Genomic DNA, 17131 nt, shown 5'->3' with positions numbered 1-17131 from the left:
ACTGTCATGTTAATGACCACGTGTGTCACAGTATAACTGTTCCATAGATGGTTTTTAATGGCTTGGGTTTGTTTGGGTTTTTTTTCCTCAGAAGTAGATGGACAGACCTTTATTTATAAAGTGCCTCTGGATGAACTCAAACCTGCAACCTATCAGTTTAGCAGTCAAATACATTAACCATGTGCACCACTAAGGGCCTGTCTGTGCTTCTCTTTAGACTTGTGTTCACCATCCCTGGTAAGAGAATTTTGTGTAATGGTAACAGCTGCAGTTCCCTGTGGAATTTGTGTCCAGTGCTGTTCATGCCTGAAGCCTGCAATGTTCCTTTTCAGCACACCTTGTCATAATTGGTATATTATAATGTGGGAATAACCCTCTGGCAAAGGTAATTAGTCGGCTAATTTGGAAAAGGAAAATATACAGCTATGAGATTAAGGTGTGTAGTGGTGAGGCGTGGCAAAGATCAGCCAAAAGAGACAAAGCTGCTCTGAAAACCTCAAGGGATGCAAATGGCTATTTAGAAAGTTCAACATGAATAAGAATGGTACATTGCACTGAAGCGTTGATACCTCTGGATCATGGTACTGGTGAAGAATATTGACTGTACAATGAAAAAAGCAAACAAATTTATCTTGAAAGAAGTACAGCCAGAGTGCAGGATGGTGAGACCTTGTCTCATGTATTTGGGCATGTGATCAAGAGGGACCAAAGATATCATGCTTGGAAAAAAAGAGGGCCAGAAGAAACAGGAAGATTCTCAATAAGACAGACTGAAATTATGACTGCAACAATGGGCTTAAACATCCCAGTGATGGTGAGCATGGCTCAGGACCAGGTGGTGTTACAGACAACTGGACAAAAGGGTCACTACAAGTCAGAACTCATTTGAGGGCACCTAACAACAACAGCAAAGTGTCTGCAAGAAGAGGCTCAGAGGGGAGCTCTGGTGGCCTAGTGGCAAGGAGCTGCAACTACAATCCCAGAGGCGCACGGTTCAAATCCACCAGATGCTCTGCCGGGGAAGGAGGGGCAATCTCCTCCTGTACCAGTCAGATCTGATTTGACGGTACATGCACACAAAAATAATAATAAATAAGTAAAAAAGAGGAAGAGGCTCAGGCAGCAACAATTGTGAGGATGGTGTAGTGCAGGGAAGTGTTTTGTTCTGTCATACACAATGGTCACCTGAGTCAGAGCCAACCTGACAGCTCCTAACAACAACAGAGCATTGCACTGGCAGAGACATGTCCACAAAAGACATATCAGACTGCTGCTTTCCCCAACGCCACAATAATGAGTCTAAGTGATAAAAAACAAAGATTCAGTCAAATTAAAGCCCTGGGAGACTATTACTGGAGATTCATACTTTGTTATTATTTTTAAGATAGAAACTTAATAATGGATCTGCAAGAGGAAGCACAATAAAATGTTATAACTTGCAAATAATGCTCAGTTTAGACACATGAACAAGGAGAACAACAAAAAGAAACCAAGTCAGCTTCCCTGCCTTCAAGAATGGGCACAATAGCAGCCAACTTGGATTCATCTTGGAAAAGCACCTGCTTGAAAGCACCTGAAGCCACAGCTACTCAACAGCAAGGTGCCTGAACTCCTAAGAGTGGGTCAGGTTGCTATAAACGAGCTGGCTTAGCTAACAATCAAAGAAGTCATGCTGGAAACTATTCCTACAGTGGTGCCAACTTGCTCCACCACAAGGCTATATAATATTTGTATCACTTTGAGCACTAGAAATGGGCCCACATGGCTCTTCTGTGGTTTCCAGCAGCATTCAAAGACCTCTCTGGAAAGGGACTTTAATACACTTTCATTTTGCAAAGTCTCATCAAGATCTTTCCTGTCTGCAGGGTTAGGCCTGAGACTCCACTCAAGAGGCCCTGCCTCAGCCAATGTGGTTTGGGATTGAACCTTGGTTTTGGTTTTTTTACAAATTAGTAAGTGAATGCAATACTGATCCAGGTGAAATACTAACCCATTTTGCAAACTGTGATGAAAGTCTTAGCAGTGTGTGTTCTTAATATTAAAAAAATCAGGAAACAAGCAAATCAACCATTGAAAAGAGTATTTCTGAGGGTAGGTGTTGCCTGTGTGAACTATTCAGAGGTAGAATTCTTGCCTTTCACTCAGAGGCCCAGGTTTTGTTCTTGGCCAGTGCACCTCCAAGGCAGCTGCCACTGTCTGTCAGCGGGGGCTGGTGCACGATGAGGATGCTGGGCAGGTTTCAGCAGTGCTTCCAGACCAAGACAGTCTATGAGGAAAAGTCTGGCATATGTTTCCCACAAATAAGCCCAGGAAAATCAAAACAGTCTGGTCCTGTTTCCTTCTCTGTGTGCAGATCACAATGTGAACCAGCGACACATCCATCCATAGAAAGAAAAGGAATAGGAAGTGGGAGGAAGCAAAGAATAAAAAGTAAGGAAAAGAGGTATGAGATAATAGAGAATAAGTAAAGGAACTGGCTGAGGGCCGGCCAAAATGTGGGCCAGGGCCGGCCAAAATGTGGGCCACTGCCATCATGAACGGAGTTGTCCATCTTCAATGGAAAGTACTAGAAGCTGATAATGAATCGTGTCCCTGCTGAACAACGTACTTCCCTCAAGTGCACTTAGGAGAGAAAACCAATACCAAACTCATTTCCATAGAATCTGAACCAACTCATAGCTGATCCTCTAGTGAGTTTTCAGAGGCTGTAAATCACATGGGAGATTTATTACGTTCTCGCCTGGTGGTTCTCCACAGGTGGGTTCAAACTTTGGTTTGGCAGCCCAATTCCTTGCCCACTAGGCCCACAGAGCTCCCTGTGTAAGAGTGAAGGAAGCCTATTTCTCAAGTCACTCATTTCTGATTCAAGTTGGGTATTTTAATGACAACACCTTCTTGTAGACTCATCACAAGCTTACATGTGTGAGAGCAGAACTGTGCAGGGTTTTCTATGGCTAATTTTTCAGTAGATCACCACCCTTTCTTTCCAAGTGCTTTTGAGTAAGCCTGAACCTCCAAACTAATTAAGAGTAGAGTGTGTATTAATCATTTTTCTGACCCCAAACCCACAGTTCTTAAAAATAGATTGAGTGCTGAATATCCCATGAACTGACTGTTTGTGCTTTAACAGGTCTTGGAGAAGGTCCAGCCAGAGTACTCCTTGGAGCAAAGATATGATAAAAATTCATCTCTCATACTTTGGGCATGTTCCTAGGGGAGACTATTCATTGGAGAAGGACATTATGCTTGGGTGGGACAGTGAAAAGAGAGGAAATCCCTCAGCCAGGAAGACTGACACAGTGACTGTGGCAATGGGCTCAGGTGTATCAGAGATTGTAAAGATGGCACAGGATAGGACAGGGTTCAGATCTGTAGTTCACAAGCTTGCTATGAGTCATACTCTATACTCAATGGTACTTAACAACAACAAATAACATTTTACTAATTAAAACGTTAAGGACACACTGATGACCTTGCTTTTATAGGCAAGAAGGCATCTGAACCTTTCTTCATTCTGGCAACATGTTCCCCCTAAGGACATGTGCAAACATTCTCATCCACACAAACATTACCAAGGATAAATACTTTCACAGTTATAGGAGGGAAAAGATATCAGCTGGTATACCATCATGTTGTAAGTTTATCCTTTGAGTCTAAGGGGAAGCCAGTCCTTTAGGGAGTATCTTCCCAGGGAATGACAAGAATCAGCAGAGACATAGTTTTCCACCTTCAAGACCAGGAAAAGCCTCAGCAGAAGGAGGGACAGAAGCTGTTTTGTCATCTCCAGATGTAGTACTTTCCCATCTGGCTGCTTAATATCTGCACCCCCCTCTAGGACAGGCTTCTAATCACATTCTGATTAGTTTCTTAGATTTATAAAGTAAGAGCTTAGGTTGGGAAAAATGTAATGAAAAAAGATACCGCCTGGCATTAAGGGCTGGGGGAGCCGAGCAAAGGCAGCCCACCCTCAAAGAGAGCTGAGTTAAGTCAACCAGAGCTACCCTAAGATGGGCCATGGAAGAAAAGATCAGCTGATTTTCTCCCATGAAGATTACAGCCTAGAAAACTACAGGCACCAGTTTCTGCTCTGTCCTAGAAGGTTGTTATTTTATTGCTGTGTTGTGTACCTCTGAGTTGGTACACAACATAGCTGACTGTCCAGTGGGTTTTCAGAGGCAGTAAGTCACACAGGAGAAGGTTTCCCATCTATCTCCCACAGAGAAGCTGGTAGATTCAAACCACATACCTTTGGGTGGACACAGCATTTCCTTACCACTAAGCCAGCAGGACTCCCTAGGGTTGCTATGAGTTGAAGTCAACTTAATGGCAAACAACAAAGGATTACGTTCTGGCTTCATGCCTCTTACCACAGCCAACAAGATGTCTGTATTCCTCTTATAAAATTGTCCTGAGATTGCATTTATCTGCTCTGGGGCAGGCTGCTTCCACTACCATAGTGTCTGGCTACAGCAACGTACCAAACTTCTCTGTTTTCACACCTGTATTGTTATTGTTGTTATGTGTTATCTAGTCAGAACTGATTCATAGCTGACCATCCAGCGGTTTTTCTGAGGCTATAAATCACATGGGAAGGGATTTACCATCTATCATGCAGCTACTCGTGGATTTGAACTGTCTGCCTTTGGGTTGGCATACCTTACCACTGTTGTTGTTAAGTGCCATTGGGTAGACCACAAGCAACCCGCAACACTGGATCTGAACCTTGCCCTATCTTGTCCCATCCCCATCATCTCTGCTATACTTGAACCCATTGTTGCAATCATTGTGTCAATTCAACTCTTTGAGGAGCCTCCTCTTTTCACTGACCTTCCACCTTTCCACATATGATGCCCTTTTCTGAGGACCAGCCCCTACTAAGAGCATGTCAAAAGTATGCGAGACAAAGCATCATTGTCCTTGCCTCCAAGTAGCAGCCTGGTTGGAAATCAAACCTTCCTTTGTAAGTTTGTTGGAAGTATTAAATAAGTGAGATCATATATTTTAGTATAAGCTCATTATAAATAAACACTTAATTCTAACTATTATTATGGTTAACCTAATTAAAATACAGGGGTGTTCTGGTGTCATAAACAATAGGTAATTGCACTGTTTACCCAAAGGTGGAGACTCCATGGTGATCTGAATCCACCAGCAGCTCTGAGGGAGAAAGATTAACAATCCCCTCCTGTATAATTTACAGTCTGATGAAAATTAATTGGAGGGTCAGCTATGAGTTGATTCTGACAGCAATGAGTGAGTTGAGAATTAAAATACACCAAACCTAAAAAAGCAGTTGCCTTCAAGTCAACTCAGATTAAAGAAGAGCCCATGTGTGTTGGAGGAGCTTGAGTTCCACTGTGTTTTCAATGGCTGATATTTTGGAAGGAGATCACCAGGACTTCCTTCTGAGGAACTTCTGGGTGGACTCAAACCTCCAATACTTTGGTTAATAGCTAAGCACAGTAACTGTTTACACGATCTGGGGATATTTCTTCTTCTTGTTGTGTACCAATGAGTCAGAACTGACCCATAGCTGACCCTCCAGTAGGTTTTCAGAGGTGGTTTAATTGCAATGGGAGGAGATTTTCCATATTTCTTCTGAGGAGCAGCTGGTGGATTTGAACTGTATGTCTTCAGGATTGCAGTGCAGCTCCTTACCACTAGACCACCAGAGCTCCCTGTTGTTGTTATGTGCCATCGAGTCGCTTGCAACTCATAGCGACCCTATGTACAAGAGCTCTATATGTTCTTCTATCCTGCGCCAACCTAGCCATCTCAAATGGACTTATTCCCACCTCTCCAGTCACAGAATCGATCCATCTCATTGACGGTCTTCCTCTCCTGCACCGTCCTCCCTCCACTCTCCCAAACATGATGCCCCTCTCCAAGGACCAGTCCCTCCTTGCAACATGCCCAAAATATGTCAGACGAAGCTTCAGAATCCTTGACTCCAGGGAACATTCTGGCTTCACCCTAGACCTTTAAATTCTCAATACAGGAGACAATGTTGAAACTCTTTGACCCTCATCACCCAGGGCATGGGGTGTGGGTAGCACAAAAGGGAAGAGAGGAGAAGAACTGACTGTTTATCTTAACTGATGATTATTTCAGATCGTATTGTCTTCTCCCAAGTTGTAATCAATAGGACTTCAAAATAACAGGAAATAATGATATAGCTGTCAGAACATGACTGCCACTCCCAGCTGGTAGTTGGTCTCTAAGGAAAAAGCTACACCCATTTCCATAATGATGTAGGACAAACTAATATTTAGTTTATGAAAGCAAAGCAGGAAGAGCTAGCATTCTCTCTTCTGTAAACGCAATAGGTAAGGCAGATGGTTTTGGCATTTTCCTTTTTTTTTCTGTGTCAAGATTTACCAGATTTTCATTCGATGAAACTATTTCCACTGAGGTAGTTCATACATTGCCACTGTAGAACAGAAACAAACCAAATCAAGCCCTAGTCTTACTTCCTTTCCACTCCACAGGACTATTCAAGCCCCTTACTTTCATTTGTCACTCCTTTTTTCAGTGAACATTTTGCTGAATGCCCTTTGCTCCAATCAATGCTCTCTAGAACCAAGCCCCATCATGAGTAGAGGAGGTGGTCACCAGGGAAGAGTACAGCAGGCCATCTAAGTTGTCTAGCCTCAATGGACATAGACCTTCTAGTCATTATCTTTGTCCTATAAACCCCAAAATCAACTCACTGCCATTGAGTCAGAACCAATTATTCTATTGAAGAGGGGATAAGACCCAGGAAAGCTAGCAAATGGACCTGAGGTCACATAGCGGGGACATGTCAATCCATCAGCCAGATTTCTGTCTAGGCTCTTCCTGTGTCTCCAGGGACTCCGAGAACTTCCAAGCTCTTTTCTAAGCAAAGTGACCAGCCCTGAATATCTACTTAGTTCTTTCCTTGATCCGTTTCTCCCACCCTTACCACCCAGTGTCTCTCACGTGGGTATTTCCTAGCTTATTAATGAAACAAGTCCCTAAGTGAAGAACCTCAGCACCAGCAATTCTGTGGGTGATGGCAAGACTACCAAGACCAATGGAATGGGAAGTTGCAGACTCTGCTGCCTACTGATGTCTTTGCTCTGACTTTGAAGAATTTTCTTACACAGATGCTAAGAGTCCAAGCTGCTTCTTGTAGGGGAAAACCAGGACTGGTGAAGCACCATGCGGGTACGTGCAGAAGAATCCAGCCCAGACACTCCTCAAGGGTTACATGCTTGTGGACAAAGAACAATTAGCTCAGAGGAAAATAGACACACTGGCAGCAGCTAAACAAGAGAATTAATCTTCATGCATGTTCTTTGACACAACAGAACAAAAACGATAGACTTTTCCTTGTGAAGGTGTCAAAATAACCACACATAACACTTCAGAGCTCCTAGATACACAGACATGCTCATTGCTAACCAAAAGGTTAGGAGTTTGCGTCCACCCAGAGACATTCCTGAAGAAAGGGTGGTTTATTTCCAAAAAAATCAGCTACTGAGAGCTCTTTGGAGCACAGGTGCACTTTGACACACAAGGGGCCACCACAACCAGGAACACAGTTGACAGCAAGTGGTTCAAATGGGAACAGGTTTCCCACAGAGAGAGGCCAGCTGGGACAGTACTGCTTTGACACAGCGCCCACTGGTGGCCTGGGAGCATGTCTGGAAAACTGTACCAGAGGGCGTGTGTCCCTCCACCACCTCACTGGACTCTTGATACTCCCTAGGCTCTGTCTAAAGTATGTTGATTTACGTGAGGCAGGTTATATTATTCCATTCATTTGGGAGAGTAAAAAGTGAGTGGGACAAAGAAACAAGACATCTATTCTTGAATACCTGGGTGGTGCAAATGGTCACACACTGCTGCTAACAGGAACGGGAAAACGTAGAGTTCCTCAGTGCAAGCTCAGGAGAAAGCTTAGCCAGTTTTCAAACATCAGCCACTGAAAACGCTAGCACAATGCTACTCGACGCACGCAGGGTGGTCATGGGATGGAATTGAGTGGATGGAAGGGAGGAAAAGACTAAGGTCTAAAACAAGCAACTAAAAAACAAATAGTTTTTGTGGATATATAGATGTATTATTAAGAGAAAGAGATACATGGAAACAGATGTTAAACTCCAGGCTTTCCTTTTTTTGAAAACCGTTACAAGCAGGATGTGATTTGCAAGAAGTTAACAAAGCCTCTGAGATGAACTCCTTGGCGTGCCCAGTAGCAGGATGGAGGAGAACTGAACGGGTGTTTACTGATCGCATATAAACCACCCAAGATGAGGGCCCCAGACCACTCCATCAGGGCCTCTTCTACATCGCCAAGTCTCTAATTAGTCCCAACCGCCCCTGATGACAGGAGATAATTACAAGCCATCCTCATGGTTAACTAAAAAACATTTTGACCGGAATTCCTGGGGCTGAGCAAAGAAGGACCTATTATGGTGTGACTTTCAGATTCAAAGTCACTATGTTAAGTTATTTTACAGCTTCCTCTGATTACAATATTCCAAAGGAAACACATTAAGGAAGCTGGAATTCCTGATAACAAGCTTTTGCATATTTTCATGGTAGCTCAGTTATTATTCAGTTGGAGACTTGCAGTTGAAGCAGGCAGCTTTCCCCATGGATGGAGAATACCTAGATTTCTCCTTCTATTTACCTGCCCCTTCCCTGTCTCCCTTCCCCTTACAATTTCCATGTACATGTGTGCATACACACCATGTGCGTGTGCACAGATGTACATATGTGTGTGCTTGGACAAGCAAGACTTGCAACAAGTCAGCTGGTGCATAAATAGATACGCTCCTGTTATGTGCTGGGCTGCTAACCAGAAGGTTGCTGGTTTGAATCCCCCAGCTGCTCTGAGGAAGAAAGACAAGCAGTCTGCTCCTGGGAAGGCTCACAGCCTGAGAAGCTTGCAGTGGACTGCTTCTGGACCAGTGAACTAAAAGAGCGTTTCTCATTATCATGTTTGAGTGAAGATACAAATGTAAGCTCTCAGAAGCATCCTCTTTCATATTGCCAGAGGAAAGCCAGGAATGGTGCCCGTAAAAAACACTTGGTAATTATCTGTCGGAGTTTATATGGCAAAAACCAGGATGTACTGAAAATCTAGTTTTAAAGTTTCACATGCAGAACCCTGTCTGCAGTCTTGTCTTACAGACATTGATGCTTTTCTAACTATGAGCCTGTTATTACGGTAATAATAGCACCTGACATGACTGGTGTTTCTTTCCCTTCCCTACCCCATACCATATGAATTATTTTCATGCAAAGCCTGCAGCCCATTTCATCACTGCAACCTGTTACCGAGATCATTTAAAACAGATTCACCAACTACACATGTTTTCTATGAAGTAAACAACTTAAAAAAGCAAGTATGCCAGGTCCTTGCAGTTACAGGAGCAACCCCAATAATCAAAAGGTCAGTAGTTTGAACCCACCCACTGCTCCAGGGAAGAAAGATGTGGCAATCTGCTTCTGTAATGACTGCAGCCTTGGAACTGTATGGCACAGTTCTACTCCACCCTGCGAGGAACTGTGAGTCAGAATCAACTGGACAGCAACTGGTTGGGTTTGGTCAGTTACAGCGTGAATGGTCTGCTAATGGAGATGGAAACCTGTTTCAAGGTACATGATCACCCTGCTGGCCAGTGGCTGTTCTCCTGTCCACTCAATGTCCCTTCTTTCCACCCTATCCACTGATGAGTAGAGTGGACCAAGGTTGGAGCATCTACTGGCCCCCTGAGTCCATCTTTCAAAAGTCTAAATGACAAGACAATGGACTAAACCATCATGTCAAGTCAAGGGTAGAATATGAATATAAGTCATCATTAGCCAAAGTTAACTATTGCTATGAGCTGTCAAACTGGAACTGACCCATCCCTGACCCTCCAACAGGTTTTCAGAGGCAATAAATCACATGGGAGGAGATTCACCCTCTCTTCTGCAGAACAGCTGGTGGATTTGAACTGCATTAATTAAGATTGGCTGCACAACTTCTTACCCTTGGCCACCAGAGCTTCCTATGTACAGATATATGCATTTGTTTTATACACACACACACACACACACATACACACACACACACACTCTCACGTATAGTTTGTTTCTTTAGGAACTCTAAGGTTCAGGGTCCTCTGTGACCACTACCACCTGCAGAATCAAAGCCAAGTGTTGTAAGTGAGCATCACATGCCCTCCCTTCTGACAGTTTGTAGACAAGTAGTCATATGGTGGCAGGGACAGATGGAACGAGTCCCATAGAGCAATAACCCTGGCTCAGGGATCCTTTACCGGGACACCTATACTGAGGAGACCTGTTGGCTCTGAGCCACTTCTAATGGGCCCTGGTTATGCTTCTTATTCCCACCTTTCCTATACCTTCCTTGACAGTGTTTGCTGGCCATACAGTCACTAGCTGTACTCCCTGTTTCCTAAACACCCAAAAACCTCTCCACCTCAGCTCCCACTGGAAACCCCAACTTATCCCAATGGGCCTCAGTTCAACAACTTCCCCAGGTCCAGTTTGTTAAAGTGAATTATTCTCTCATTCTCAAACATCCTTCCAGGACTTTCTCCTGGCACCAGAATTTGCTTCCTGAACACTTGGTGCCGCCATCTTTAATTCATCTCTGACTTTGTGAATTCTTAATACAGGTTTTTGGTTTACAAAACAATTAAGAAAACGAAACAATGCCCAGGGGACCAAATCCAGCAGTCCTACGCCGTAGCAGCTGTGGTAGTGCCTGGGCTGAAATAGGAAAGGAGGTGGAGAAGGTTTTGACAGGGAGGTTTTGTGTGAGGCAAGTTTAGGAAGGTCCCATTGCAGAAAGCAGGGGCACTGCCTTCCAAGTTGTTCTCACCTGCTAACTCCCCACAGAAAGGGAGTCAGCAGGCACAGAGTCAGCGGAACTTCTGAATCTGAGCTGGCTGATCTTCAGGATTATTAAAAGATATAAAAGAGCTAACTCACCCAAGTAAAGGCAGAGTAGAAGAGGCTGCAGAAGGGACGTCAGGGGATATCACACAAAGCCTCCGTAAGCAGGAAATGGGCATAACCTTGGCCCATCAGAAGTGGACATGAGAGCTGAGAGCCAACAGGTCTCTTCAGTATAGGTCTCCCCAGTAAAGGATCCCTGAGCCAGGGTTATTGCTCTAGGGGACTCGTTCCATCTGTCCCTGCCATCACATGACCTCTCGTCTCCAAGTCTCTCCTTCTGTGAGATTTACTGCCTCTGAAAAACCTGCTGGAGGGTCAGTTATGAGTCCGTTCCAGTTCAACAGCACACTACAACAGCATTTATGTCTAGAGTAAATACTTACTTATATATCATAAATGCATGTATTAGTATGTAAAATTGTTGTAGGTGAATATTTGTTATATCTATAAATACATGTACGTTTGTTATTACTATGTGCTACTGAATCAGTTCCAACACATAGCAAACCTAGGGTCGGAGGAGAACTGCTTCTGTCGAGTTTTCTCCCTAGCAATCTTTTACTATTTGTGGGGCAGGGAGGTTGTACTATAGACCTCACTTACTGTGATTTGAGTGAAAGTTTATAAAGCTAGTTGAATTTTCATTCAACCATTCATACACATTTTATTCGAGAAAATTAATTTTTAACACCCACAATGTAACTGAACTTTTCCTATGTCCTCCCTCTAATTCGGATTTTGATGAATCCTTCTTTCCTTTTCTATTTCTTCCCTGTCTTAGTGATTTTTCATTCCTTTCCTAGATATTGCCTTTCCCTTCACCTGTCTTAATACACACCTAGGATCTGGTTACTTTGTTTTACTTCACTCTTGGTAACCATCCAAGATGACTGATGCCAATGAGCTTATGCAATATTTGTCCCTTTTTGACTGACTGAGTTATCACAATGTCCTCTAGATGCATCCATATTATACATGACTTCGTTATTTTTTTACCATGTTTTAGTGTTTGTTGCACAGTGCTCCACTGTGTGAATGTACCATAGTTTGTTATCCATTCATAGGCAGTAACCATTCAAAGAAGCATACCCCTAAGTCTTTTCTCCTACAAAGCTGCTGGCATTATGATTATCATAAGAGTCTGGAATGAGGGCTGCAGAGTGAAGTATACTTGGGGTGGGAGTGAGGATGTGTGTGTGTGTGGGGGGGATTGTGTACCAATGAAGGAGTTTGTCTTTTGCTTTTCAAGGAGAGAAGCGAACTGGGGGTGAAGGGGGGGAGAAAAGTGCAACAATGAATGAACGGAATTCCAAAATCTCTGTAGATGTTCATTGAAATTAATAATAATTAAAAAAAAAAAGAATGGGAATGATTTCTTAAAAAAAAAAAAAAGCTGGTGATTTAGAACCACCAACCTTTTAGTTAGTAGCCAAGAGCTTAACCACTACACCATCATGGATCTAACAGGAACTCTTGTTAACAGAGAAGGAAAGAAACAAATTCTGATCATTCTCACCAGAGAATCTTCATATTCTAGCTAAACCCCTGATTGTGAACATTATGACGTTTTTCTTTCATTATTATTTTTTGTTTTGTTTGGGGTTTTTTTGCTTTTCAAAAATTTTTTTCTTTTTTTTTATTAATTTCAGTGAACATCTACAGAGATTTCATTATTTTTAACCATGTACCCAAAGGGTTGTGTGCATTTGTCTAAAGAGTCATTGGATGGATGGATTCTACACGGCTCTGTCCTCTGAGCTGCTGTGTATCTGTGGTGCCATAGAGGAGAAGGAGGACAAGGAAGTAAGGTCACCCTGCAAAAGACAACCACAAAAGACCTCTCACAGATTTGTGCATCCCTTGGAAATGGGACTAGCCTGCCATGGCAAGAATTCAGCCAGGCTGACACTGCTTTAGCACGGCAGTTCCCCACCCTGCCTGGAGGCCTGGGCTCATGGGTCAGAGAGCTGGACCTCCTCCACCACCTCACTGGGTGACCTTGGAAGAGCCAGGAGCATTCAAGTCCTTTGTCTATATTGTATTGACGATCCTGCCATCCTATCAGAATGAACCCAAACAGCCTATGGTCATTCAGCTCTTGAGAACTTTCAGACCACTCGGACCTCCCTCTTCCCCTGGGAATCACTGGAGCTCCGAGAAGTGACCTCCCCGTTGTCTAGGGCTACACTGTAGGGCCAATAGCAATCCAGCCAAAAAGTGCAGTGAGAGGAAACGTCATGACACCCTAGTCACTCTGAAAGCTTGGAGTTGCATAAAGCCATTCAGACCCCACATGCTCGAGTCTGAGATAATACCAGCAGAAGTTGCGGTGTGGGCCAGGTGGTAAGATTACAGGTTCATTTGTCCAGTGCCTTATATGTATCCGAATACTCTTTACTTAGATACAAAACTCATGTAAGCCAGTGTCATAGATCATTCTTTGCATTTTCTCTCCCAAACCCGACTCCATCTTTAAGTATTAACTTATTATCTCCCAGAACACATATGGAAAAGTAAATTTGCTCCACACCCACCTTTCCTTTTGCCTCCTGTTTGCTCAAGGACAAGTTCTCTACCATCCACTAAAGAAAGAAAACATTTTTTCATCTCAACCCAGGAAGTCATAAGCTAGTCTAAGGCTGGGGTGGGTTTCTGCAAACACAAAGGCTTTCCCCCCACCCCTTCTTGACAACGCAACCTACAAGCCAAATGACATCATCCATCTCTCAAGTTAATCAGTCAACTTCATCGAATGCTGTCATTATACAAAAGATATCCCAGTGCTGCCCAAATCCATGTATCTGACTCTTGCATTGACAATAGGAAAAAATTCCCCTCACAGGTCTGTCCACTCAGAAGCCGGGCCACTGTTACCTGTTTCCTGTTACCACAAGGAAACTCTGAGCACACAGTGGAAGGAGTTGGAAAGCATACCTCCAACACGGAATTCTCAAGAGGATTCGATAATCTCCCTCTCTGAGACCCGTCTCTGTCCCCTCAAGTTCATAGAGCATATTCACAGGGACACCAGTCTTCCTATCTTAGTCTCATTAGAAATTGAGCTTCTTGCTTTTCCCAAGTTGTTACCATGGTAGGAAAGAATAAATGAGATGCATTAGCATATATGAGATGTGCCCAGGGCAGTACGGACAGAGACATGCATTATGAAGGACAAAGTTAAATAAAAGAGGTACAAGTCCTTTTCCATTTGTGTTTTCCTCCTGTATCTGTCACAATCACTGGCAGTGCTTGCCCCCTCATGGAGAAGTAGGTCTGACTCATCAGCATAAAAATGCTTGAACAACAGAGTATAAAGAGCTAGCTGATTCCTTTGCTTTGACTAAATAGCCAAGGTGTTAAGTGCTTTGAACTATAAGAACAAAAATCGCTCCCATTATTTTTCCGCCTGAAACTGTCAACTAATAACAAAGATCTGCTCTGGAAAGGTGACCACTGACAGGCTTAGAGCTCTGGAGGGGTAGTCCACAGGGGAGCTGTGCTGCTGCTAATCCACCAGTAGCTCCACAGGAGAAAAATAACATCTCTCCTCTGTCATTTACAGCCTCAGAAATCCTGAGGAGGGCCAGCTATGAGTCAATTCCAAATCAAAGACAATGTGCTTGATTTTTTTAATAGACTTAAGCACAGCAGAGATTTTAAGGACAGTGCGGGATTTGGCAGTCTTTTGTTGTGTGGGGCACACTGTGGTTCTGAGTCAGAAATGACTTGACAAGAAGCTGCACTGCAATCCCAAAGGCCAGCGGTTCAAATCCACTAGTGACACTACAGGAGAAAGAGGTGCAATCTCCTCCTGTGTGGTTTACAGCTTCTGAAAACCCACTGGAGGGTCCGTTTTGGGTTGGTTCTGACTCGATCGTGGTTGTTATTGTTATGTGCCATCGAGTAACTTGGGACTCACGGCAATCCTATGTTCAACAGCTCTGAACCCTGCTCTATCCTGTGCCAACTGTATTGTCCCTGACACATTTACCCTCATTACACCAGTCACCGAGACCATCCATCTCATTTGAGTGTCTCCTTCTCTTTCTCTGTCCCTCCACCCTTTCAAGCATGACGTCCCTCTCCAAGGACCGGTCCCTCCTTGCAACATGCCCAAAGTATGTCAGACAACTCAATGGTACACAACAGTGAAAATAATGATAGTAGTGAATATACTATGGACTGCCAGAAAAAGGAAGAAGTCTGTATCAGAAGAAATATAACCAGAGTGCTCCTTAGAAGATGGTGAAACTTCAGCTCATTTCTTTTGCATCTGTCATTAGGAAAGATCAAGCAACAGAGAAGGACATAAGGACTGACAAGGTAGAGGATCTGGGAAAGCAAGGCAAACCCTCAATGAGACGGATTGCCAAACAGCTTCAACAAAGGGTCAAACACACTGGCCATCTGAAGACGGGGCTTGGCAACATCGTGTTCTGTTATACACAAGGTCTCCATGAGTGGAGATGACCTGATGGCAGCGAATAACCACAACCACCACAGCGGGTCAGGTCATTCCATTTAGGCTTCATTCATTCCGTCTGTTAGCTCCTCTTAAGGAGGGAACTCTGCTTCAGCTGGCTTCCTTTATCCACTTCTTGCCTGTTCCACAGTTACATCATCTGCTCTCTATGCCCACAGCCAGTTTGTCCCCAGTCTTCACACAGCATTAAAGTACAAACACAATTTTATGAAGCGATGACAAAGGTTTCCTCCAGGTTAAAATGGCTCTGATGGGAGTTTAAAGGTTCCTCTCCCAGGCCGGCTCTGTGGCATGCTGCCTACATTGGCATTTTATTTCTTTTCTTTTAGCCACTCTGTTCATGTGGCCAACTACCCTCTTTTTAGTTTATTACTGAAAGCAAACATCCACAGATGCAGCCATATTCAGATGGGATAACCACATCAGGATGAATGCATATGTAAGAGAAAGATGGTTGGAAGCCAATGAAAGCAGAAAAAAAAAGAGTTTCTTCTTTATAGATAGACAGGAATCATATTCCCTTTCTACTTTGTTAAACTTACATAATATTGCTATATCTTTATAAAAAAAGCCACGTTAATGTAAGACATGAACAAGCTTTCACTTAATTAAGGCCATATGAAGAGATTATAAGGAAATAAAAAAGCAGAACATTAGAATACAATGTATAGCATAATAGAATTCCTTTGCTATTCTTCTTTACTGCCACTGAGTCAGTTCCAATTCAAGACAACCTGCCCTATAACAGAACGAAATATGACCTGGTGTTGCATTGTGTTTGTGACTATTAGTATGTCTAAGGCCATATTTGTGGCCATTGCCTCAATCCATCTTGTTGAGGGTCTTCCTCATTTTTAAGTGATTGGTATTCACCTTCAATTTACTAACAGTCTGGTATGAACCAAGCCCTGTGCTCATGTTACTGGGACATCACAAATATTTCAGTGGAAAAATATTTCTGTCCCGAGTTCTTCTTTTCTCCCCAGACCCCCAGCCAGTATCACGGTGCTAAAGGAGTTTACATATATAAATAATTCCCTGCCAACGCCTCAAACCAAAACAAAATGATGAGTAAACTATGAGACTTACCCCACCTCCGAAGTTCTGAAAGCCGAACTTGGGGGCTCCCCGTGGCTTCGCGGGGTGCCTCGGCGGCTCTCGGAGTCGCTCACACATCCTTTTCTGAGGGCTTTCTTACTCTGCGCAAAGGCTGCAGGATCGTTCTCATACCCGTTCAACATGCCATGACCAGCTCTTGTCCTCGTTCTCTCAGGCTGAGGTTGCTCATGGTTGTCCTTGCGTGGTGCCGGCATGTTCCGTGACAGTTTGTATCCATGAGAGATCAGGAGATCTTCCACACTGTACATGGTGCGCTGGGTTTATCAAAACTCAACTGCTGGAAATATCTTGCTGGCAGAATCCATCACTGAAAGGCAAAAAAGAGAGAACTTAGTCTGTGAGGAATCACTATTTCTGTCTCACCAGCTCTCCCTGAAATTGAGTCTCTTCCTCCCAAGCACCTGCATCAAACTAGTCCACAGCAGATGAACCCTGGACGGTGTCTCCAGAGATAAAGCAGAAACATGGACAGCTCTCCCTGAAGCGACACCCAGTTTTACTCAGGTAAGTGGGGTGGAGGCCACAATGGCCCTCCAGGATGTGGTGGTGAATCAGAGTGCTTCACTTTTTGATGAATGCCTCGTGTAG

The 17131-nt window shown here is 43.6% G+C and overlaps 1 protein-coding gene across 1 annotated transcript in view; it reads right to left on the bottom strand.

Moving 5' to 3' along the window:
* KIAA1462 (KIAA1462 ortholog) overlaps positions 1-16791 on the bottom strand; it is a 35035-nt gene extending 18244 nt beyond the window's left edge. The window contains exon 1 of the mRNA XM_006887116.1: positions 16514-16791. Coding sequence (XP_006887178.1) covers positions 16514-16791 — 278 coding nt within the window. The remainder of the gene's footprint in view (positions 1-16513) is intronic.
* Between the last annotated feature and the right edge of the window lie 340 nt (positions 16792-17131).

This window comes from Elephantulus edwardii, unplaced genomic scaffold, assembly GCF_000299155.1.
Source record: "Elephantulus edwardii isolate Elephantulus edwardi_28Jun2011 unplaced genomic scaffold, EleEdw1.0 scaffold00054, whole genome shotgun sequence".
NCBI lineage: Eukaryota > Metazoa > Chordata > Mammalia > Macroscelidea > Macroscelididae > Elephantulus > Elephantulus edwardii.
The sequence above is the reverse complement of the archived record's forward strand: the minus strand, read 5'-3'. Positions and strand labels throughout refer to the sequence as shown.